We start from the raw sequence: 27,041 nt of genomic DNA on the forward strand, positions 1-27,041 counted from the left end.
CTAGAAAAATGTTGCTATGGCTGATATCCAGAGATTACTGCCTATGTTCTCTTCTAGGATTTTTATGGGTTCAGATCTCACATTTAGGTCTTTAGTCAATTTTGAGTTCATTTTTTGTATGGTGTAATAAAATGGTCTAGTTTCATTTTTTTTGCAATGTAGCTTTCCAGTTTTCCCATTATCAGTTATTGAAAAAGATTGTCATTTCTCCATTGTATATCCTTGCCTCCTCTGTTGTAGATTAATTGGCCATATAAGCATGGGCTTATTTCTGAACACACTGTTCTGTTCCATGGATCTATGTGTTTGTTTTTGTGCCAGTACCATAATGTTTTGATTGTTACAGCTTTGTAGTATATCTTGAAATCTGGGATTGTGATACCTCCAGCTTTGTTCTTCTTTTTTTAAGATTGCTTTGGTTACTCAGGGTCTTTTGTGGCTCCATAGAGTTTTAGTATCATTTGTTCTAGTTCTGTGAAAAATTCTGTTGGTATTTTGATAGGAATTGCATCAAGTCTGTAGATTGCTTTGGGTAGTATGGACATTTTAACAGTATTAATTCTTCCAGTCCATCATCATGGAATATCTTTCCACTTGTTGGTGTCATGTTCAATTTCTTTCATCAATTCATTCAACACATACTTTTAATATATTTTGTGCCAAGTATAATACTATAGTAGAGAATGTGATTTTGTATTCATAAATATATTTATGTGTGCATATTTTTAATTTAAAATTTTAACTTGAGCATATTAAATTTGATGGGAAAGACACCATTTTACACACAAAATGGTAGAAAGGCAATGTAAAGCATTTGTAGGAAAAGGGAAGATTTGCCAAATTTACATACAATAAAATAAGCAAGGGTTAACATAAAGGGAAGAAAGGGAGCTAGAACTGCATCTGTGGATGGATTGCATACTGTGTAATTACACTGTGCATTACATCATCTGGAACAATGGTCAGCAGGAACAAGGGAGATCAGTGGGGAGCTCTGTGCTGCCTGTTCTTCCTTCATTCATTGTCTCATTTGACCTTTGCGACAACCCTGCAACATCATTTCATTGTCCTTGCTTTACAGAAGGTAGAATCCAGGGTCCTAAAAGTTAAACAGTTTGTTCAAGGGTACACAGTAACAAGCAGAATTTGGGGTCTGCTTAGAACCCAAATGTGCCTGATTTCAAACCCATGCCCCTTCCGTGATACACAGCCAACACTCATCAAGCAATCACTAGATATCAGGTTACTCATGAGACCAGTAGTAGTATTATATCCATTTAGAAATGGAGGAATGGAACAGAGAAGATAAGTCAGTTCAGGAAACCCTCCTGGATAGTCAGATTCCATGAGCTCACTCTTACTCTGCTAGCACACTCAAACCCAGGCTCTCATATTTATCTTCATTAGGATTTGGGGATGAAAGACAATAGATTTATCTCTTTTAAATCACACTCTTAAATCTAAAGGAAGGGCAGACCTGCTTAGAAGAATTGTAAGGCTTGGGGCAAGAGTACAAGTGAAGCCTATAGACCATATGTCTAAATAATTAGAAGTAATAAATTATGTTAACAAGTACAACAGTTTCTTTTTCTATCTTGACAAATACACCCGCATAAAGACCTGAATGTCTAAGTTCTCAGGATTCTTGGAAACCCATTCCATTGGTGGAAAAATGGTTTCCCCCACACTCATGGCCTGCCCTCTTCTCTTCCTGTCCCCAGCTCCATCCCACCCTGAGGGGCCTCAGGCTCATGTGTGTGTACACCCCGGCCCCATGTCCACATGTCATTCATGTCCCCTGAAAACAGCTTGGATACTTGGTAGGCATAGAATTGTCTCAGGTAGACCTGAGAGGCCCACAAAGACCCTAAAGTGGCCTAGGTGATTTTGGGGTCAGACTCTAGGTGGTCACTTCCTCTTCGCCTGGCCAATACTTCACCCTGTGGAAAGCAACCCATTGGGAGGCTGATTTATGAGCCCTCTAAAATCCAGGACCTGGGCAGGGTGCATCTTATATCTGAGAATGGTACTGGTTGGGCGAGGGGCAATGACCAGAGTTAAATCTATGGCTTTTGTGAATAGTCTTTTATTCAAATGACTGCTAATTCAGAACCACGTCTTAGAAATGTTTTTATCCCTGGAGATAAATTTGAGTCTTCTCATTTCCCACTTCACTCACCCCCAATACTACACCAACACCATAAGCTTTGTGTTTTCCACTACATGTTGACCAGCCTCGACACTACCATCTTTTTCATCACCCACCATCACTACTCACTCCTTTTGGTCCTAGCTCCTCCTTTCTGACCTCACTGCCACTGCCTTAGTCAAAGCAGCCACCAACTCTTGCATAAACAATTATAAGTTTGCTCAACTCCTTCATCTTTCCCTACTCCCATATCTATCCATCACACCCATGTAGCTGGGTCACATGCAAGTCTCCTACCATGGGCCCACATGGCACCTTAGAAGGACACCCTTCCTCTAAGAATTCACAGCCCACAGTTTGACAAGCAGAATATCGTGGATTTCCACCCTTCCTCATCCCTTTGCCAAGCACCTTTAACAGTGAATAAAACACACTGCCACATGTAGTAGCATGGCTTCCTTGCTTAAGAGCCTTCAAAGATTCCCTAGGCCCTTTGGGATCAAGTTCAAAGTCCTTAGCACGTGGCATACAAAACTGCTTTTTTTCCCCCTCCCCACCAGTCTCCTAGGCTGAATGGGCCAAATGCTCTACTATGTAACAGTGGAGGCTACCTAACTATCCCACGACTGATGTTTTATCTTTCTAAAGTGTGCTCTTCCTCTCACTATCTGGTGAAAGCCTGTTCTTCTCTCAGGATCTAGTTCAGATGTTGTCATTTCTTTTTATGTTTATTTATTTTTCAGAGAGAGAGAGAGCACAGGTGAGGAGCAGAGAAAAAGGGGGAAAGAATCCCAAGCAGGCTTCAAACTGTCAGCACAGAACCCAATGTGGGGCTGGAACTCAAAAACTGTGAAACCATGACCTGAACCGAAATCAAGAGTCGGATGCTTAACTGACTGAGCCACCCTGGTGCCCCGGATGTTGTCATTTTTATTAAACCCCTCGTGTCTCATGCAAATGGCATTAGACGTCTGGGCCCATTAGCCTTTGTAAATACTGTGATTATGCAGTGATTATATTGTACCACAACTATTTGTTTCCATATTGCACAAAGCACAGTTCAGCAGCCAAAAGTAATTAGCAGGGATTTCCAGTTTTTACTCAAGTTTCTCAAAGGACATGAAGAAGAAGCCAAGTACATGGTCTCAGCAACCGTTGGCTATCATCATTTCTTCTTCCTTCATACCCTCTCTTCACACCCTCTGACAGAAACATCCCTCCTCCACTGAAGCCTCCACAGCCTAAAGTTCCTCTCCTCGCCACAAACCTCCTCCCTCTCTGCCATCACTTTGCTATGTGGACTGGCATAGCTTATCCACAAGGGAGGAAAAAAATCCATCCTCTTCAGGACAGAGTAAATTAAGCCATAGATTACAGGATTGTCTTTGTTGGGTTAGAGACTGTGCCCATCAGATTATGCTAGGTTCTGCTGCACTGACATCTCTCAAATCCCAGTGTCTTACTCAAAGCAGCTGATTTATTTCTTGTTCACATAGCATACTAGCTGTGGGTCAGCTGAAGCTCTGCTTTCCATGTCTTCTTTCTCATGGAACATTGGCTGAAGATGCAGCCTGTACCTAAGACATACATTCTCATGGAAGAGGGAAACGGTAATGGTAGAGCCACACATTAGCTCTTCAAAGTTCTGCTCACATATGCCATAATCACTTCTGCTTATATTCCATTGGCCAAAATAAGTCTTATGGCCAAGCATGGTAATGGGGTGGGAAATTAGACTTCTCCCCAGGAAAGGGACTGCAAGTCCATGATAATGGGTAGTGATATATAATCTTCACAAAGAAAAACAGCAAATTGGAAATAATAAAGCAATCCACCGAGGAATACCTTATGTTAATAGTATTTTGTACCTATATAACACTTTAGTCTATGAGCTCTTCTAGGGTGCAGATATCTTGCACTGTTTTACTTTGTTTTAAACACCTTCCATATTTTTAGGAAAGAAAGTTTCCATACAAATTAGCAAAGACAAGCAGAAGAAAGGGAAAAAAATTCTGTAGGGTAGAAATCAGACTTGGGATTTAAATATTTTGAAATATAAATTCAGAAACCATGTTGATACCAAGGTGATATTCCTGTCAGATTAACAAGCAGGATAGGTGGGTGGTCGTTTATGTGGTATGTGATTTCAGATAGAGAAAGAGAGAGAGAGAGAGGGTCCCTTCCCCAAAGAATCTTTCTTTTTCTAGCTCCCTGGACCTCTCAGGCTCCACTCGGGAAAACTGAAACCCAGCAGTTATTTTAGCAGAAATTAATGTAGGGAATCTGTTACATAAGCATTGGAGAACTAAAATGTCATAAAGTGAGCACTGAGTCTACACAGATATTAACTACAGGAGGTACAGGAAGCAGCATATTGCCCCTAGGGCTAGAGGGTCCAGAGGAAGAGGTTGGGTTTATCAGAACCTTGAAGCTCAGAGAAGGTTGCCCCCTGGAGCTGACCCCCCATGCCTCTGAGGAGAAAATGCTGCCCTGCCTGTGCTAGTACCTCTGGGGTACAGGGCAATTCAGTGAGTCTAGTTTGGGGTATTTATTTTTTAAGATGGAAACTGGAACCAACTGCCACTGTGAGGTTGAAGAATCAGTGCTGGAGCAACATTGACAGGACAATGGGCAAACAGGAAAGACCAGATCCTTTCACTCCATTTGTTCCCCTTCCAGTCTCCTCGTAGGACCCCCTACTGGCAGAACCTTATCAGAGAGCCAGCCACAGAGTAGGACTGTAGTTGGCAGAGTCCCTGCTCCAGCATTATAGAGGAGAGTATAGAAGAGAGAAGCTAGGAGTGAACTCAGGGACTGGAACATCTCCCTAATATCTGGAATTTTACAGTGTGAACTTTAATCCTTTGGCTAAAGTCATCTGTATTTGAAATAAATGTACCTTTTGGCGGGGGTGGCTCAGTGGGTTAAGCATCTGACTCTTAATTTCGACTCAGGTCATGATCTCACAGTTGTGAGACCAAGCCCCACCTCTGCACTGTCAAGGAGGAGCCTGCTTGGAATTCCCTCTCTCCCTCTACCCAACCCTCCCCCCCCCCACTCTCTCTCTGTCTCTCTCTCTCTCTCTCTCTCTCTCTCTCAAATATAAATAAGTAAGTGTAAGTAGGTAAATTAATTAACTAACTAAATGTCCCTGGGAAAGATTAAAAGTTTCAATGTTATTCTTCATTTATACCCCATAATGAGTAAGCTTATCAGCTCTTTTTTAGAGAGCCAAAAATAAAGAAGGGGAGGAAGAAAGAGCTAAGAGGGGGTACTTTGGCTGTAGCAGGAATAGACAAAGGATCTTACTAAGATGGGAGAGGGAGGAAAATGTCAAAAAAGAAAAAAGATTGGGGAATTATGGAAAATAAATTTTACCAACTTTGAAGTTTTATGGATGCTTGGCAGGTTTCTAGATCTTTGCTGACTACAGCAATATAGATGAACCACAAGAAAGACAGATCTGTCCCTTTGGTCAGCACTCAGTCCTGCTCAGCTCTAATAAGGGAATATAAAAATAAGACCCATCACCAAGACCAGACTAAGACAGTGGCCACAGATGAATCACTGGATGATCAATTTATGCAGTGACAATTGCCTCAGTAATTCAGGCAAAACCTTACTATCGACTCAATTATAGTAGCACCCTAATTAGTAGAAAGCTGAGGCCTGGGTTATTCTAAATTGGATTTTTCTGCTCTGAGGATTAATTATGAAATCACTAGGTCTCCAAACTTGTTTTTATGGATTTAAGACAAATGATTTCCTCTTCATTCTGTCTCACTTTTCAATGGGAAGTAACAGTGGTCTCTAATAAATTTAAATACCACAGTGCTTTCATGTTTTCCTTCTGAATATCCATTTCCATTCAGTCAGCATCAGGCACTCGTTCTGTGACAGACACTGTGTAGGGCTGGACGAGGATGAATGAATCCCAGTTTCTGTCCTTAAGGCTTAGTGGCTGAGCCCACACAGGCTCTGGAGTCTGTGAGACCTGGGCCCCAAATCCCAGCCCTGCAACTCACGAACTGTATGACTATGAGCTTTAGTCATATCTTGAGTATTTTTTCACAATTACAATAACTTTCTGAGCATAATTATTATTTCAATGTTTCCTCACTCCACATAGCTTCATATACTCTAACACATTACTTTCTGATCATTTTTACTCTCTTTATTATTCTCTATCTTTTATAGATACCCAGTTATCTTTCGCTGACTGTCCATGCTAAAGAATAGGAAATGCAAAACTCAAGTAGAATTTCAGAGTAATGGGTGGGGCCTATCAACTTGTAGCTTTGTTGTAGGGAAATGGCTGGGGGGTTTCAATTTTGGAGTCTCCAGCCTGTTCCTCTTCAGATCTTTCATCTTTAAGCTGGTCAGATTCCCCAGAGAAGTCTCTGCCAGTGTTCTCCCTGGAAAGTCAAAACCTGGTTGCCAATGTTCTGGAGCCTAAGTGAATGAAGACACCTGGGAATCTCAGCTTCCAGGATGCAAGTATTCACTTGGTCCTCTAGATTTCAGGATAGCTCCCCTACCCCTAACCATCTCTGGTATCTTACAGTTCAGGGGTTATATTATTACCCTATGCAAAGAAAAAAAACTCTCCAAGTTTCTGTGAAAATACAAGTGAAGCTCTGAGGATCTACCTTCTTCCTAAATGGCTTTCAACCAATACTTATTTTAGCACCCCCTTCACCCCACTTCTAGAGGCCCCTGATGCCCCAGTTCTTAAGATTTTATGAGATTTTGTAGAGTATAAATATGATTGTTCTTGGTCTTGTCCAGAGCTGGTTTAGGATTCTGTTACCACCTGTCTGTCCACTTTTCACATTCCAGCATTTTGTTGCTGTTGCTTTCTGCTGTCTTTGTTCTTTGAGGATTTATACCTGTATGTAAACGCACACACACACACATACACACACACTACTGTTATTTGCATGGGGTTTTGAGAGAGAGCCAAATTAAATGCAAGTGTTTAATTTTCCATTTTACCTGAAAGTCTCATATTTATTGGTGTTTAAAGTTCAAATAGAAAAAATGATGTCATGAAGTACAATTAGAAATGACCAATGGAGGGGCGCCTGGGTGGCTCAGTCGGTTGAGCGACCGACTTCGGCTCAGGTCACGATCTCATGGTTCGTGAGTTCGAGCGCCGCGTCGGGCTCTGGGCTGATGGCTCAGAGCCTGGAGCCTGCTTCAGATTCTGTGTCTCCCTCTCTCTCTGCCCCTCCCCCATTCATGCTCTGTCTCTCTCTGTCCCAAAAATAAATAAACGTTAAAAAAAAAATTAAAAAAAAAAAAGAAAGAAATGACCAATGGAATAAGAAAAATGTGTTCACGTTGCTTTAGATTTCACCCATTTATCACCTTAATCCTACAAAGAGGCTTTAAAATCTTCACCAAATGGTCAGAACTCTGAATATTATGTATATCACATATTTGGTCTGATAATTATCTCCTCCTTTTACTCCTAACAATTACACTTAAGAAGTTAGTTATTGCATTATGGTGCCTAAAGCCAAAAAAAATTCTCAAAATAGGCCTTGTCACATAAAAAAATTAATTGGTTGCTTTGTTCCTACTTAGATTTTCATTAATTTGAGGACATAATTTAAGTGACAGTTAACTGTATAACCTTTGCATCTCCTAAAAAAGAAATCTCTATTTAAAAGTATAATTGAGAAAGTTTTCTGAAATATTTATTTTAAGGCATTAGCTTTCACTTTTCTTTTTGTATTATGAATTAATACAACTAGCCATCAGAAAAGACTGGCATATTGGTCACGGATTGCTACATAACAATCTACCCAAAATTTAGTAACTTAAAACCCATTTTACTTGTGCCTGATTCTTTTGTTTCAGCAATTATGCTGGGTTAAGCTGGCCAGTTCTTCCACTGGTTCCATTTAGAGTCAATATGTGGTTGCAGTCATTCTGTAAGGAAAGATAGTTAGACAAGGAACATGTAGATACATCTCCTCACCCCACCCCCCAAAATTCAGAAAGTAAAACAAGATAAAAAATAAAACAAGGTAATGGAAGAGAGAGTGTGACTTTCAGGACACGAGAGTAACTGTCTTAGCTAACATACTCAGGAGGTGACATTTAAGTTGAGGCCCAAATGTTGGAAAGAAACAGGTTGTGCAAAAATCTAAGGATCGATTGAGCTAAAGCCCTGGGTAGTGGCAAGTTGAGTTTTTTCAAGGGCAGAAGAAAAGACAATGTTGCTAGTTTATAATGAACAAGAGGAAGAGGAGAAGAGATAAGTACACTGGCATAGGGAGGACCAGACCATAGGAGAAGCATGTAGACCTTGGAAAGTAGTTAGGCTTTATATCAAATCTGTGGGAAGTTGGTGAAGAGTTTTAAGCAGAAGAGGAATGAGATTTTATTTATGTTTTAAAATATCCTTGCTATGTAGAGAATGAACTAATGGGAGGAAGTGAAATTAGAATAGTCAGGAAACTCTCACAGTGCTCTTAGAAACACCTTCAGCGCAGTGAGGGTGGTAAAGGATCAGATTCAGGATGACATTTGGGAAGAACAAAAACTTGATTGGAGATTGGACATGAGAGAAAGAGAGGATAGAGTATGCATCTCAAGTTTGTGACTTGAGAAATTAGATGTGTCAGTGCCATTTTTTAAGATGGAAAAGATGAGGAGGAAAGGAGATTTTTATTTTACAAGGGTATAGATCAAGAGTTCTTTTTGGGATATATTGGGTTTGAATTGTCTCTTAGACTCATATGGAGTCCTGTCATCTACCAACTAGGTTTGATGATCTACCTCAGTACTTTATAGTGTCGCTTTGTGATTAACCCCATCGTTGGGCAACTAAGACATAATGACCCTCATTTTCCTGACAAGTAACTGTGTCCCAAAGAAATTCAATGACTTCCCCAAGGCCACATAGCTGAAATGAAGACTTGAACCCAAGACCTGTATACAGTCCTGTAGGGCATTTTTACCCCTTGCCCAATCTCCTGCTCCAGTTTTTATGGTCAAAGGGAGATGCCAGATAAGGTTACCATTATTGAGGCTTTGCCCACATGCTCAAATTGTCATCCATATTTGAGGCAATATTCTACTAGCCACATGTGAGTATTTATATTTTGATTTTATTTAGTTAAAATTAAGTTAAAGTAAAAATTTACCTTCCTTTTTGTTTATCCACAGTTTAAGTGTTCAGTAGCTACATGTGACTAGTGGCTACCATATTGGATAGCATAATTAAAGAACATTTTCATCATCTCAGAAATTTCTATTCGATAATACTAGACTCTACATAATTCATACCAAGTTAATTGTGAAAAAAGTCATATTCCAATAGCTATTGCCTAAGAAGAAAGTTTTTTAAAAAACAAGGTGGCATTTGCTTTAAAAGTAACACATTTCACGATAATCTTTAATTTTATACACAGCTGTAATGAACACCTTTTCCCAATTCACACCCTTGATTCTTTGTGTATTTCTCATTTTTCCTAATAAGAATAGAGGCTTCTCTGAGGAGAGAAGCTAGGTTCTTTCCACTTTTGCATTACCCTCATTCAAAATAAATACATGCATAACATTCACATCCCTTGCTACCCACCACCCACCTCACATATAACACCCTCAGCTAACAGTTCTTTGCACAGAACAAGCAGAATGTTTACAACCAGCCACTGCTGTGGCCGGTTGGCTTCAGGAGAACATAAAACATAGTGCAAATAACCACAGCTTTAGGGAGTCTATAGCTAAAACCTAATTTCATGGCATATTCTATTCCAAGTTTTTGCCCTTTCTAGCAGGGAGGCGATTGGGAGGCTCATCAGGTAAAACTGAAGGCTGCTTATCTCTGGAGGGTGGGGACCTTGGAGGGGAGATGGTGGGAACTTCAGATTTGCCTATTACTTGATGAGGAGGTGAACAGGGCCTTCCTCACATGGTAAGATGAAAGTGTCCAGAAAATCCCGTTCACACCCATATGCATACAGGCAGGCATGTGCTCTCAGCAGTTCCTTTCACAAATGAATGTGAAAATTTGGAAGCGACAGATGGGTTTTGAATCCTTTCTCAGTTGTATGACTTCAGGTATGTTACATAAACACTCTAAAGAGTAGGAGAAGGAGATGTATGTGTAGAGCCTTGATCACATAATTATTCCTCTTCTCACCCTTTAGGGTGAAGGGGAGAATAAACCCAGAAAGAAATTGCATTTTCCCTTTGGAATTTTTTTAACAAGAGTGCCTGGGTGGCTCAGTCGGTTAAGTTTCCAGCTTCGGCTCAGGTCATGATCTCACCATTCATAGGTTCAAGCCCTGTTTCAGGCTCTGTGCTGACAGCTCAAACCTGAAGCCTGCTTCAAATTCTGTCTTTCCCTCTCTGTGTCCCTTCCCTGTTCGTGCTCTGTCTCGGTCTCTCAAAAATAAATAAAAGTTAAAAATTTTTAATAAAAATTTTTAACAAAATATTTCATGTTTTTTATAGGTGGTACTTACATAAAAATTTCCCAAGTGTGTCAGTGAAGTTTTCTTCCTTTCCAGCCACCTAGTTCTCCCAGAGGCAGCTAGTATTTCCAGATGTCTATGTGTCCATTCCATATTATCCTGTGCATGTGCAAGCAAATAAATACGTCATTACACTTATATCTTCCTTATATATGTGTTTTTCTCTTTGATACAAATAGCTGTGTGACTATGTTAAATCTTGTTTTCCCCTATAGTATCTTGAAGATTTTTTTATATCTACCCTGAACACCTTCAGTCTCTTCACAGATTCAGAGTATTTCATTGTAGAATTGTACAATAACTTGTTTATCTTAACCCCCACTGATGAATTGTTTAGGTCATTTTTAGAATTTTGCTGTTATAACCCATGCCATAATGAATGTTTTTGGTTATCTGTCACTTTGCACATGGGTAAAGTGTATTTGTAGAATAAACTTCTAAAAGAATTGCTGGTCAGAAGATATGTATATATTATATATAACATAATTATATAGCTATTAGTATAATTAGCCTATATATAATTTTGATAGACGTGGTCAAATGACTCTTGTAGAATTTGTACTAGTTTTCTGACCCATCAGTAATGTATGAAAGCAGAGTTTCTAAGCCTTTGTGGATCCCTGATACCTCTGAGACTGAGCTCCCAAGTTTTATGTTTACTGTAACAGCTCAGCTTACATAATGCATGCATGTGTGCATGCATGTATGTGTGTGATTTTATTTGAAGAAAGTTGTTTTGGCTAAGTTACTAAGGAAGGCTTGAGAACAATGATGTCAAGAATCATCATTGTGCCTTCTCTTAGCCCTTCAGTTTGAAAGGGTGACATAGAAAATGAGATTGTTCCACATCCTGTAAGAAAACCCTTTGGCAGCATAGAGAGAATGGTTCAGGTGGTAGCTGGAAAGATGAAATGGGTGGAAATATTTCCAGGGAGCAGTAAGTAGCTGCCAAGTTATAAAGAGGTGATATTTAGTCTCATAGCCCCCAATGTTAGCAAGTGTTCTTCAGAAGGTCAGCTCATTTGAGCCAGTTGTCAACCCCTGTATTAGTGCTGGAAGTATAGAGATGAGCATGGCTAGTCCTTGCCCTCAAGTTCATCCAGAGAAGTCAGGCATGTAGGCAGGCAAATTCTCTATGATGTCATAGAAGCAACAGCAATGATGACAGCTACCTCTGAGAGCTTATTAAGCACCAGACAGTGAGGTTCTCCAATGCTCGTCATCTCACCTGATTCTACAGAAATGCCATGAGAGTGATTACGGTGTTATCCCCATTTCACAGATGAGGAAACCAAGATTCAGGGAAGTTGAGGGAGAGTCCCAATACCACATAGTATGTGACAGAGCTAGGGTTTAGTCTGTGGACTGTCTCACTTCAAAGTCTTAAAGGGAATAAGGGGTAATGTTAGAACTTAATGCTCATCTTCCTCTTCTATTAAATGGTTTTCTCCTTTCTCTTGTTATGACACCAAATTACTTTTCAGGGGAGGGGGGAGGGGGTCAAGGAAGACCCTTGGAGATGTGTCCTGAATCGATGCTCAAAGAATGACTAGAAGCAAGGAAAGCATTCCAGGCAAAGCAGCTCTTGGGCTGATCACAAGAGTCAGCCCTCAGGAATCAGGAGGTTTCTGACAAAGGGAGATGAGTGCAGTGGGTAAGAGGGCAGCCTCTGGAGCCACACTGCCTGAGTTTAAATCCTAGCTCTCCCCCTTAGTTGAGTGACTTTGGGTGCATCATTCACCTTCTCTGATTCTTCACCTGTAAGATGGATCTATAAAATATTATGTCCTGCGTTATTATAAGGATTGAATGAATTAATGTACCTGGAACATTTAGAATAGTGCTTGGCACGTGCCCTATATATTTGTTCCCACTGTAGAATCTCCAAGCTCCAGGTACAACCTAGATATAAGGAAGAGGAAAACAAAATTTTGAAGCTCATCTGTGGTGCTTATTATAGAGAACTATTACATGAGCTCACAAAATGTAATGTGGTACTATAAAAGGAGGAGAAAGTAGAAAACTGTTTAATGGAGGAGGGACATGGGCTTTTAGGCCAGAATTGTCCTGTCAAGGATGGTCATGCTTATCAGCTTTCAGTTATCATCTAGTATTGTGAGTCAAAACTGGGCTTTTTTATTTGTCTATTTCTTTATGGCATCTTTATTTGGTATTAAAATGAGATGGTCGGTCTTAAAGAAGGTGGAAAAGCAGAGGAAGATAAGATAAAAGGAACTGCATTCAATGTAACTTTTGGTTTCCTCTCTTCCTCTTTGATGCAATAAAATGTTTTCAGAAAACCTTGAAGAAAATACAAGATAAGCTCTGCAGCTTTCTAATTCACCCACATAGCATTTATCTGTCATCCACCAAGTCAAATTACTTTTTCTGAGAACAGTTTTCTATAACATAATCCTGGGGAGTTAAAAGTGAGAGGAAAAATACTTCTCCAGGGAATCAGTTCACATGATTTATATTTTATCTTCATATTCTTTGGCCTTTCTCCCCTTTATATGTTATCCCAAATTCATGTTCCCAGTTGTTCCCATGCCCGGACTATCTTCTGTAGGCCAGTTTTATTTTTTCCTTCCACCATCTGAACAACTCTTGGAAATCTATCTACTTGAAGAAAAACATTGAATAGCAAATTTCCCCAACATTAACCCCAAAGGCCCTCAGTTACTACAATTCAGAAACCTGTACCTGTGTTTGTACCAGCCACTCAATAGATCCTGGGGCTACAGAAATTAGTGTGATTAAGCCTTGTGTCCTGAATGAGTTCACAGTCTTGTGTGAGATACAGACCTGCAAAGAGAGGTTGATTCTGCCTATCTCAGCCATACAATCATGTTCATTTCCTTTATGGCTTGTCTTCCCCCCTAGACTGTAAGCCTCTCAAAGACTAAGTTTTTATCTGTTTTGTTTACTACTGTGTAATCAGTACCCTAGATAGTGCCCTCAATAAACATTTGTTGAATGAATGAGTGAATGAATGAATGGAAACAAATGAATTACAACATAGAATAATCAGTAAATTGATGTGCTTACAAGAGAAGAAGGAGCACAGAGGAGGGAGTACTGAACTCTTGCTGGGGAGCAGTGGAGTTGGAGGGGTGAGGAGGCCTGCTGGGGGAGGTGACTTCTGAGCTTGGTTCTGAAGGTAATGGCTGCCAACCTTGATATGCCTTGCATGGTGTCTGACTCAGAGGAGGTACCCAATAAAAGTTTTCTGAGTTAATAAACTTTACAATTTATGAAGCAGTTATACTTACAGTATCTCTAATATTGTACCACTTATCACTTAACACATCCTGGGAAGGGAGGACATGGCCACTTCATGCCGGATTATGTGGTTTTGGAAGCTCTGTCACCTGAAAAACCTCTCAGTAGGGTAGGGACATCTGGAAAACCCAGTGTCTTGGTGTGTGATCCCTGTAAGAAACTTTAGAGGCTGGGTCAGCCACTGGCTGAGAAAGAAAGCAATTTTAAGTATTGCTTTAGGAGAGGAGTCCCACCCAGCAAGGCACGTGGGAATGGAACAGACAGAGGCCCTGAGCCAGACCAGAGCTTATTACCTAACTTCCGTATCTACCACCCAAACCAGCTTGAGATCTTAAAATTTCTGAAAAATCAGGTGGTTGACATGACAGGGAAGGAGGTGGGTTAGAATACAAGAGGAGATAAAAACAAAATAAAATTTTGGTTGAATTTATCTAATGACCTTACCGAGGGGAAAAAAACAATGATGACAACAAACAAAAAAACAAACAAACAACAACAAAAAAAACAAGATATGAGGCCTAGACTTACTACTAGTTTATTTTAAGGATTCTTAATTGTTTTTAGCTCCAGCTCCTTCCTGACATAATTATATTAATGCTCAGGAGACTAAGAACCAAAACTACTGAGATTGTGAGTCTCCTGCCTCTGGTGTGATTTCTGGGCTCTCTCATGCTATTCCAGACCCACCCTCCGTGACTGATTGAAGACACTTCTGTATGAGTAACACCAAATTATGTCAAAGATTAGATTCATCACCTCCAATTAACCTTCAGCTTGTGTTTTCAATATATGTGTGCAGCTTCATCATACACAACAAAGACACTTTCTTCAACAATGCCACAAGAAGTAGAATCGTACATCACATTTTACAAAGAATAAAGTATGAAGAAGGAAAAAACAAAATTGGTAAGTAGCATATTAGTATAATAAGCTACATTTGATTTGGGAGATTACAGATTTTTTTCCTTTGGTTTTATAAAGTGTATATCAATTCTATAACTTCTCATGATTTATAAAACCTCTACTCCCCTGATGGATAACTCACAAGTGTAAAACCTTAATAGCACCCTTAGATCTTTTAAAAATAGCATGTTATCTCATGTATGTAAGATCAGGAAAAAATTCTCTTAGTTCAATAAATATTTGTGGTGTTCCCATTATGTGCCAGGCAGTGGGCTAGATGTTGGGGGAGATGGGCATGGTTATCTTCTGGAGCATATGTTCAAGAAGTTAAAAGCCAGCAATAAACAAATAAGTAAATACAGTGAGTAACATGAAGAAATTGAAATGGGTGATCTTACAGAGATAGACTGGCAAGGGGTGGAGGGTGGAGATCAAGATGAGATGGAGTAGTCAAAGGAAGCTTCACTGAGAAGCCAGGATTTGAACTGATACCTGATGACAAGAAGGGGCCAACATGGGAAGATAGCGGGGGAGTTGTTCTAGGCAAGTGCAGAGATGAACTGTCACACATAAGGAAATTCTCCAAATAATCACCTCCTCCATTAAATAACTTCCATTATTTTTTTTAAATGAAATTTATTGTCAGATTGGTTTCCATACAACACCCAGTGCTCATACCAACAGGTGCCCTCCTCAATGCCCATCACCCACTTTCCCCTCCCTCCCACCCCCATCAACCCTCAGTTTATTCTCAGTTTTTAAGCGTCTCTTATGGTTTACCTCCCTCCCTCTCTAACTTTTTTTTCCCTTCCCCTCCCCCATGGTCTTCTGTTAAGTTTCTCAGGATCCACATAAGAGTGAAAACACATGGTATCTGTCTTTCTCTCTCTGACTTATTTCACTTAGCATATTCTTATATATGTATTTTTTCATTTTATTTAACTTCATTTTTAAATTCCACTATAATTAATATACAGTGTTGTGTTAATTTCAGGTGTACAATATAGTGATTCAACAATTATGCACAGTGCTCATCATAATAAGTGCACCTTAATCCCCTTCGCCTATTTCACACACACACACACACACACACACACACACACACACCCAGTAACTACTAAGTTGTTTCTGTAATTAAGAGTCTATCATTTGGTTTGTCTCCTTTATTTCTTTGTTTTGTTTCTTATATTCTACATATAAGTGAAATCATATGGTTTTTGTCTTTCTCTGACTTCACTTAGTATTATACCCTCTAGATCCATCTATGTTGTTGCAAATGGCATGATTTCATTCTTTTTTAATGGCTGAGTATTATTCTAGTGTGTGTGTGTGTGTGTGTGTATAAATATATAAACACACAACACATCTGTATCCATTCATCTGTCAATGGATATTCACAATTCATATTTGGGACTTTTTTATGAGAACCTTTCCATATTATTTTATCACATTTTCTACATTATTAAACAGATTATCATCTATCAGGAGGATTTGGGTGGCTTTGTCCTTATTTCTGTCCAAACAAGCTTTTTATCAGTAGTTTGAATAATGACCTATAGCACTCAGGATCTAGTCAGGAGACAAAAATCACACATAATTTTTATAGGGAAAATTTAATATAAAAACTATGACAGGATTGGAGTAATCAGGGATTGGCTAGTAAAGAGTAAAGAGAACTCTAAAGGATAAAGAAATAGCAGATATTAAGGGTATCTACCACTTTTGGGAAGACTCCCCCCAGCAAAGCTGTGATTCAGACTCTGCTGGAAATGGTGCGGCTGTGGTTCACTAGGTGGCAGAGCAGTGTTCTGGAGTTGCTGGCAGAAATTGCCTGGAGGGGCTCCAGGGAAGCCATTCATTGGGAGGTGTTGCACCAACAGCACTGCTCTGTGAAACTGTTTAAGGAAATACCTGCCCTTGGGGCAGTACCATGTGCTACCGGCCACCATGCACTGCAGGAAGTTGGTGCCATAGAAGCCATGTGCTGCAGAAGCCTGCTGAGGGGAGCATACTGGTACCAGGAAGGCCAACTCCTTACTTTTCCAGAGTCCTTCCAGTGCCCTCTACTGACAAAGCCTAACAGTGTACAGCCTGGTAAAGAAATATTTACAAGGTCCAGCTCCATTATTGCAAAGTAGGCAATGAAAATATATTTGGAATTAAGAGGCAAATAAATTGATACCTGGTATATGGCTTAAACAGCCTGCCCATCAAGCTTTCAGGTCGGGTGGACTCTGGAGGGATGCATTAAATATTTTTGTCTTTGGAGTCCAGAGCATAAGAGATCTCAGTGATCTGGAAATCTTAGCCAAATCCAACAAGGTGACATTTAATAGTTTGTAAATGTAAAGTCCTACACTCGAATTCAGCAAAACAACTACCCTGGTACAGTGTGGGAGAAATGTTGCTCAACAACATCATGAGAGGAACAGACTTGAGAGGCTTAGTTGAATGCAAGCTCAGTGAGTCATTAGTATGGTGAAGCTGCCAAAAACTGCTTTGATCCCAAGCTGCATAAATTAAAATATAATACAGAGAAAATGAGAGCTATCTAGTCCAAATGTGAAAACACCTGAAATAATAAGTTCAGTGAGAGTCTATGTAGGTGGGTATCGTAAAATTGAACCTGATTTAGGTCTTTATTAACTTCAGTGGGGTTGTGGGTTAGCACATCTTTATATTTTCTGCAACAGTCAACCATCCTTGAGACACATCCTCTCCATAAAGTCCTCCATGACCATTCCAGCGTGAAGGTATTCTTTCTTCTTCCTGTGAATTCCTATGGCAACTACTTCTGGAATGTTTATTTAATAAGCAACCATGTACAACTCTTCTTTCATTATCTTGAATTCTTTATTTTCAATGATATTATGAAAATTCTACCACGCAAAAAGAACCACCATTAACATTTTGGTGTATTAAATAACTTAAATAAAAGAAAGGATAAGAACCATATGATCTTCTCAATAGATGCAGAAAAAGCATTTGACAAAGTACAGCATCCATTCTTGATAAAAACTCTCAACAAAGTAGGGATAGATGGAACATACCTCAACATCATAAAGGCCATATATGAAAGACCCATGCTAATCTCATCCTCAGTGGGGAAAAACTGAGAGTCTTCTCCCTATGGTCAGGAACAAGACAAGGATGTCCACTCTCACCATTACTATTTAACATAGTACTGGAAGTCTTAGCCTCAGCAATGAGACCACAAAAAGAAATAAAAGGCAGCTAAATCAGCAAGGGAGAAGTCAAGCTTTTACTATTTGCAAACAAAATGATACTCTATGTCAAAAACCCAAAAGACTCCACCAAAAATTGCTAGAACTAATACATGAATTCAACAAAATCACAGGTTATAAAATCAATGTACAAAAATCTGTTGCATTTCTATACATCAGTAATGAGGCAGCAGAAAAAGAAATCAAGGAATCAATCCCATTTGCAACTGCACCAAAAACAAGAGACCTAGGAATAAACCTAACCAAAGAGGTAAAAGACCTGTACTCTGAAAACTATAGAAAGAAATTGAAGAGGATACAAAGAAATGGAAATGCATTCCGTGCACATGGCTGGGAAGAACAAAGATTGTTAAAATGTCTATACTATCCAAAGCAGTCTACACATCTACTGCAATCCCCATCAAAATACCACCAGCATTTTTCATAGTGGTAGAAGAAAAACAGTTGTGAAATTTGTATAGAACCACAAAAGATCCCAAATAGCCAAAGCAATCCCAAAAAAGAAGAACGAAACTGGAGGCATCATGATTCCAGATTTCAAGCTATTTTATAAAGCTATAGTCATCAAGACAGTATGGTACTGACACAAAAACAGACAGATCAATAGAACAGAATTAGAAAACTCAGAAACGGACCCACAATTATATGGTCAACTCATATTTGACTAAGCAGGAAAGAATTTCCAATGGAAAAAAGGCCGTGTCTTCAACAAATGGTGTTGGGAAAACTGGACAGCAACATGCATAAGAATGAAATCAACCACTTTCTTATACCATATACAAAAATAAATTCAAAATAGATTTAAAAAACCTAAATGTGAGGCAAGAAACCATCAAAATCCTAGGGGAGAATACAGGCAGCAACCTCTTTGACCTCAGCTATAGCAACTTCTTACTAGACACGTCTCCAAAGGCAAAGGAAACAAAAGCAAAAATGAACTGTTGGGACTTCATCAAAATAAAAAGCTTCTGCACAGCAAAGGAAACAATCAACAAAACTAAAAGGCATCCTATGGAATGGGAGAAGATATTTGCAAATGACCTATCAGATAAAAGGTTAGTATCCAAAATCCATAAAGAACTCCTCAAACTCATCACCCAAAAAACAAATAATCCAGTGAAGAAATGGGCAGAAGACAGGAATAGACTCTTTTCCAAAGAAGACATACATATGGCCAGCAGACACATGAAAAGATGCTCACCATCACTCATCATCAGGGAAATGCAAATCAAAACCACAGTGGGATACCACCTCACACGTGTCAGAATGGCTAAACTCCACAACATAAATATTATATTAATTACTTTTTAAATATGTATCCCCTATTTGCTCATGTAATTTTAACAAAAAAGATATATTACACTTCCCTTTTATCATAACTTTTTCAGTTAACATTGTATCATAAAAATGCTAGGAAAGAAATGAGCAGAAGTGAAATGATTATGATAGTAGCTATTCTGAATTATTTCATAAAATACAAATTTTTAAAAACAGTGCCTTCGCTAGTATTGGTGCTATAACTTGCAACACATCTCACAATTTATTATAACACGCTAGTGTATTGAGACTGTAGCTAAAAACTGCTAGCCTGGACAGTAAGCTCTTTAGTTGTAAATACGCTGCCTTATTCATCTTCGTATCATCATTGCCTAGCACACACTCTGGCATGTAGTATGAGTGCTTCTTGAACTGAATTGAAAATGTCTTAAACACAATGTCTAATCATCAGCATCCTTAGACAGTAAAAAAATTGTGTACAATGAGGCCATTCATCAATAACTTAACTTTTGCATCTCAAAATGTGAGCTATTTTTACAAATAGCCAAGATGAAGACCAAAGGACGGAGACAGTGATTTGTAAATATTCTGGAGGAGTGCGGGAAATGTTGTATTGTTACCAGTTATAAATGATCTTCGTAAGTTTCTCATTTGTTAAAAGGAGAATTCTACTCAAGAACCCCAATGCTTTTTATCTTTTAAGCTTTTATTTAAATTCCAGTTAGTTAACATAGTGTGTAATAATAGTTTCAAGGGTACAACATAGTGATTCAACACTTCAACCCAACATCCAGCACTCATCACAAGTGCACTCCTTAATCCCCATCACCTGTTTCACCCATCACCAGCCCCCCCCCCAAATCTGGTAACTATCAATTTGTTGTCTATAGTTAAGAGTCTGTTTCTTGGTTTGCCCCTCCCTCTTTTTTTTCCCCTTTGCTCATTTGTTTTGTTTCTTAACTTCCACACATGAGTGAAATCACTTGGTATTTGTCTTTGACTGACTGACTTATATCGCTTAGCATAATACTAACTCCATCCATGTCATTGCAAATAGCAAGATTTCATTCTTCTTTATGACTGAGGAAAAAGTCCATTGTGTGTGTGTGTGTGTGTGTGTGTGTGTGTGTGTGTGGTGTGTGTATATATGTGGTACACACATATATATCTCACATATTCTTTATTCATTCATCAGTTCAGTGCTTTGAAAATTGGTAATGATGACCTGGAGAAGTATCTAATTTAGAAATGACCAATCACAGGGTAAATTATTAACACAGAGTCAGGCATTATGCTAAAAAACATGGAGTAAAACTACAAATGCTCGGTTGACCCAGTGTTTCATTGTCATCTTTGGTTTTGTAAATAAAAGAAATAACAGAAGAAATTTTAATTTATTGATAGAATAATGTTTATCTAATGTTATTTTCTACATAAACTCTTTCTGAAAGTGACATCTTCCATGAGCCAATAGTGATCAAAAATAATACAAAAATACTGATTTGTAAACATGATTCATAAGGATATTTTGCTGGAGTGTAAACTACCACTATGTAAGTTTTCCTGATTCACTCTGAATTTGTTACAACTGTGAAAATCAAACCTGTTGAAATCCATTTTCAAAATAGAGCAATTAATAGATCAACTAGGATTTTTTTAACAATATAAGTACATGAAGTAAATTTTGAAATTGACTTGTATTTTCAAAATTGGTACTCAAAGGGGAAGTTAGTGGAGTAGTAGACTTCAAGTAGGAACTATTTTCTCACTTTGCAGGACTCTGATAAATTATGATAAGCTTACAGAGGTCATCAACAGAGTCTCTTATTAGGTCCCTGTCAATTCTGTTTTTTCTAATATCTGGGATGTTTGAAAGTTGATTGCTGAGATATGTGGAATTCTCAATAGGGACTCCAGGGAATCAGAATTTTCCACATAATCATTTTTATTCATTTGTTGCAAAGGTATTTATTGAGGGCCTCCTGCCTGCTAGACAAAATACAAAAGCAATACAATACTTGTACTTCACATGTTTTTCTTAGACATTTAGTGTTAATGTCAAGCATCTTAAAACACAGTACTGTGTTACGGTGGTTAAAAGTACCTGAACATTGATTGACCCTCCATCAGTAAAAAGTGAATTAGTGTATGTTCTATCTCCCACTGAGGCTAAGCCTATGCACTCTAATCAGGATGTAAAGCATAGGGAGCATTCCCCTATTAGTCACTTGAGAGACATTGTTCTAGTCAACTTCTTTGAGGTACATTTTAGGAAGTAGCATAATTCTTGATCTGAAAGAAACTTCAAAGGTCAACACACTCGACATCCACTGCTGGCCAAGAAGGAGTGACAGGCACAAGATTTACTCCCCCACCTGAAACGATCAAAGGGAAAACAGAAAAAAAAAAGTATGAGACTACTATTTTCAAGACATCAAATGTTGGGCAGCCAAGAATAGGGATCCCTGAGAAACAGAAAACAAGGTGAGCCCCATAATTGTCTCCACTTGCTACTTTGACATAGTTTCTAGATAGCAGGCTAGGGAAGGAGAACCCAGGCAGAAGCTGGTAGCCTGCCTGAGTTGAGAAGATGTTGCCGAGAGTCCAAGGAGACCAAGGCAGTTATAGTTCACAGAACAGAGTACAATAAAGTAGAAAGTTCCACCAAGAGAGAACTCTGAAGATTAGCAGCAGGTCCCCCCTCAAGTATTTAGCTGACTACTGATTAGTGGATATGTATTAGGAAACTATCCAAAGTCAGTGAAAGAACAACCACAAAGGATTTCCAATGTTATTGGAACACCTCATCATTTGCAGAGCATGGAACATAAATGCTCTAAAGAGCCCAATCCAAAATTGAGAAGTTAATACACCGAGTAAAAAAAAAAAAAAAAAGCAAGGCCTAATTCTTTACTGCCTGCAAGAAACACACTTTATTTTTTTTTTTATTTTTTTTTTATTTATTTTTTTTAATATATGAAATTTACTGTCAAATTGGTTTCCATACAACACCCAGTGCTCATCCCAAAAGGTGCCCTCCTCAATACCCATCACCCACCCTGCCCTCCCTCCCACCCCCCATCAACCCTCAATTTGTTCTCAGTTTTTAACAGTCTCTTATGCTTTGGCTCTCTCCCACTCTAACCTCTTTTTTTTTTTTTTTTTCCTTCCCCTCCCCCATGGGTTTCTGTTATGTTTCTCAGGATCCACATAAGAGTGAAACCATATGGTATCTGTCTTTCTCTGTATGGCTTATTTCACTTAGCATCACACTCTCCAGTTCCATCCATGTTGCTACAAAAGGCCATATTTCATTTTTTCTCATTGCCACGTAGTATTCCATTGTGTATATAAACCACAATTTCTTTATCCATTCATCAGTTGATGGACATTTAGGCTCTTTCCATAATTTGGCTATTGTTGAGAGTGCCGCTATAAACATTGGGGTACAGGTGCCCCTATGCATCAATACTCCTGTATCCCTTGGATAAATTCCTAGCAGTGCTATTGCTGGGTCATAGGGTAGGTCTATTTTTAATTTTCTGAGGAACCTCCACACTGCTTTCCAGAGCGGCTGCACCAATTTGCATTCCCACCAACAGTGCAAGAGGGTTCCTGTAAGAAACACACTTTAAATATAAAGACAGAAATAGGTTAAAAGTAAAAGGTTCAAAAAAGTTATACCATGCCAACCAAAAGAAAGCTGAAGAGGCTATACTGATACCAGATAAAAATAGATTTCAGAGAAAAGAATATTACCAGGGATAAAAATGAATTTAGTTAATTCATCAGGAGGACATAACAATCCTAAAAGCCTACAGCTTCAAACGACACAAAGCAAAAACTGACAGAAATGCAAAGAGAAATAGACAACTTCACAGTTATAGTCATATATTTCCAATACTTCTTTCTCAGTGATTAATAGAATAAATAGACAGAAAATCAGTAGGAGTTAGAAGACCTGAATAACATTACCAGTGAACTTAATTGATCTTTTAGATCAGTCCACTACCAACAACAGCAGAATATGTATTTTTTTTTTCAAGTACACCTAGAACATTACCAAGATTGGCATATTTGGGGGGGAATAAAACATGATTGATGGATTTAAAGGGATTCAAGTCCTACAGAGTATGTTTTTTGACCACAGAGGAAGTAGATTATATGTTAATAAGATAATTTCTGGAAATTTTACAAATATTTAAAACTAATACACTTTTAAATAGCTCATCAGTGGAAGAAGAAATCAAAAGAGAAGTCAGTATGTTGTATTCAATGAAAAAAACAATATATCAAAAAGTGTGCAGTACTTAGGGAGAAATTTATAATACTATATGCCTATATATGAAAAGAAATTCCCGAATTAATGATCTCCCCTTCCACCTTAAGAAACAAAAAGAAAAGGGAATTAAAGTAGGTAGATGAAAGGAAATAATAAAAGAGAAGAAACCAGTGAAATAGAAAACAGAAAAAACAATAGAGAAAATCATTGAAACCAAAAGCTGTTTCTTTGGGGAAAAATATAAAACAAAAAAATTTATAAACCTTGTGGTGGATACACCCAAGGCGACTTCCCAGTGTGTCATGCCCTGTGTAATTCCTTCTCCTTAAGTGTGAGCAGAAACTGTAGCTTAAATTTAACCAATAGAATATTGCAAAGGTGATTGTGTCACTCCTGTGATTATGTTACATTACAAAGCTTAAGAGATCTTCCAGATGTGGAAAAGTTCTTAATCAGTTTGACTTTGACTTAATCAAAAGGAAGATCATTCTGGGTGGGCCTGACCTAATCAGGTTTAGGCCTGTCCCCAGCTCAGAAACTTGCAGTGACACAGATTCTCTCTCTCCTTTGCTGGTTTTGATCAAGCAAGTTGCCATGAATATTGTAGCCACAAGGAAATCAATGCTGTCAATCATGTAAGGCAGCTTGGAAGTGGCTCCTTTCCTAGCTGAACTTCCAGGTAAGAATGCAGTATAGCCAAAACCTTTGCTTTGGCTTTGTGAGACCCAAAACAGAGAACCTAGGTGAAGCATATCCAGACTTCTGACTAAAAGAAGCTGTGAGATAATGTTTTTAGCTACAATATATCTTATAATTTGTTACACAGTGATAGAACACTAATGCAAACTTCTAGCCAGGCTTATCAGGTAGTAAAGAGAGAAAACACAAATTCCTAAATTTCTAGGAATAGGAAAGGTGATCTCACCAAAATTTTTCTGAATATTTTTAATAATCTTTTATTATGAATAATCTTTTGTCAATAAATTTGACAACTTAAATGAAACGGACAAATTTCTTGACAGATGAAAATAATCAAAACCCATTCAAGAAGAAATAACCTTGTGTTGTTGATTTTGGCCATTCTGACAGGTGTGGGGTGATATCACATTGTAGTTTTGATTTGCACTTTTCCTGATGATCAGTAATGTTGAGCATCTTTTCATGTGTTTCTTGGCCATCTGGATGTCTTTTGAAAAATGTCTATTCATGTCTTCTGCACATTTTTAAATTGGGTTATTTGTTTTTTGGGTGTTGAGTTGTGTAAGTTCTTTATATATTCTGGAATGTGTATCTCAGATATGTCATTTGCATATATCTTCTCCTATTCCATAGGTTGCCTTGTAGTTTGGTGGATTGTTTCCTTCACTGTGCAGAAACTTCTTATTTTGATGTGGTCCTGGTAGTTTATTTTTGCTTTTGTTTCCCTTGCCTCAGGAGACATATCTAGAAAGAAGTTGCTGTGTATGGCTGATATCAAAGAAGTTTTGGGTTTCCTGTCTCACATTTAGGTCTTTCATCCATTTTGAATTTATTTTTGTGTATGGTGTAAGAAAGTGGTCCAGTTTCATTCTTTTGCATGTTGCTGTCCAGTTTTCCCAAAACCATTTGTTAGAGAGACTGTCTTTTATCCACTGGATATTCTTCCCTGTTTTGTTGAAGATTAATTGACCATAATTGTGGGCTCATTTCTGGGTGTTTTATTCTGTTCCATTGATCTATGTGTCTGTTTTTGTGCCAGTACCATACTGTTGTGATCGCTACAGCTTTGTAATATAACTTGAAGTCCAAAATTGCGATGCCTCCAGCTTTGCTCTTCTTTTTCAAGATTAGTTTGGCTCTTTAGGTTCTTCTGTGGTTCCATACAAATTTTTTTTGTTCTATTTCTGTGAAAAATTCTGTCGGTATTTTGATAGGGATTGCATTAAATGTGTAGATTGCACAGGTGTGGAGAAAGGGGAACCCCCCCTTACACTGTTGGTGAGAATGCAAACTGGTGCAGCCACTATGGAAAACATTATGGAGGTTCTCCCAAAAGTTAAAAATAGAACTACCCTACAATCCAGCAATTGCACTACTAGGTATTTATCAAAAAATGCAAAAATACTAACTCAAAACAAGACATGCATCCCAATGTTTATAGCAGCATTATCTACAGTAACCAACCCAAGTGTCCACAAGTTGATGAATGGGTAAGGAAGATGTGGTATACATGCACCATGGAATATTACTCAGCCATAAGAATGAAATCTCACCATTTGCAATGACATGAATGGAGCTAAAGAGTATTATGCTAAGCAAAATAATTTAGGGAAAGGAAAATACCATATGATTTCACTCACATGTGGAATTTAAGAAACAAAACAGATGAGCCAAGGAACAAAAAGTGAGAGTGGCAAATCAAGAAACAGACTTTTAACTATAGAGAATAAACTGATGGTTACCAGAAGGGAGATGGGTGGGGGATGGGTTAAATAAATGGGATTAAGGAGTACACTTGTGATGAGCACCAGGTGATGTATGGAAATGTTGAATCACTGTATTGTACACCTGAAGCTAACATAACACTATATGTTAACTGGAATTTAAATAAAAACAAAAAAATAAACTTATGTATATAAGCTTAAAAAAAGTAGAAATAACCTAGTTAGCCCCATATGTATTAAAGAAATTGAATTTGTACTTAGAATCTTCTCACAAAAATACCCCTGCAGGCCCAGATTATTTTGTATATGAATTCTATGAGCCATTCAAGAAAGAATACCAATTTTAAAAAACTCTTTCACAAAATTGAAACAAATAGTTATATATCCGTATGATGGAATACTCAACAATGAAAATGAGCTACAACATGGGTGAATTTCAAAGTAATTATCCTGAGTGAAAGAATTCAGACAAAAAAAGAGTAAATGCTAGATGATTCCATTTATACAAAACTCTAGAAAATGCAAACCGATAATGACAGAAAGCAGATCAGTGTTGCCTTGGAGATGGCATAGGGAGGAGTGCCGTTCCAAAGTGGCAAGATAAACTTTGGGGTATTTGGGGTAATGGATATATTTGCTTGATGGTTTCAGGTGTGCATATGTAAGTCAAATCTTCTCAGATTGTGTGTTTTACATCTCTGTCATCTGTCGTATGTCAGTTATGCCTCAGTAAAGCTATTTTTAAAATAATCCACATATCCAACACCCTTCCCCCATTTTATATATGAGAAAATTAAAGCCTGAGGGCAAGAGAACTTTTTCAAAGTCATACCACTAGTCCAATGCAGAAGGGTTAGATTTATCTACATTGTGAAGCTTCTAGATCAAAATATAAAAAGAGCTCCTGGAAGAAAATCATTTTTTGGTATGATAAATGTATCCACTTTTCTCAATACATTCTCGTCTCTGTGCCAGGCACTGCGCCAC

The 27,041-nt window shown here is 38.3% G+C and overlaps 1 protein-coding gene and 1 long non-coding RNA gene across 2 annotated transcripts in view; one reads left to right on the forward strand and one right to left on the reverse strand.

Annotated features, from left to right (window-relative positions):
- ANO4 (anoctamin 4) overlaps positions 1 to 27,041 on the forward strand; it is a 274,498-nt gene that overhangs the window by 148,898 nt on the left and 98,559 nt on the right. The window contains exon 10 of the mRNA XM_049626714.1: positions 14,723 to 14,829. Coding sequence (XP_049482671.1) covers positions 14,723 to 14,829 — 107 coding nt within the window. The remainder of the gene's footprint in view (positions 1 to 14,722; positions 14,830 to 27,041) is intronic.
- On the reverse strand, positions 7,806 to 11,070 carry LOC125919473 (uncharacterized). Its single transcript, XR_007456796.1, has 3 exons — positions 10,883 to 11,070; positions 10,633 to 10,740; positions 7,806 to 8,086 (listed from the first exon to the last, which is right to left on the reverse strand). It is a non-coding gene; the product is annotated as an uncharacterized LOC125919473 (long non-coding RNA).

The sequence above is a fragment of the Panthera uncia genome, chromosome B4, assembly GCF_023721935.1.
Source record: "Panthera uncia isolate 11264 chromosome B4, Puncia_PCG_1.0, whole genome shotgun sequence".
Classification (NCBI taxonomy): domain Eukaryota; kingdom Metazoa; phylum Chordata; class Mammalia; order Carnivora; family Felidae; genus Panthera; species Panthera uncia.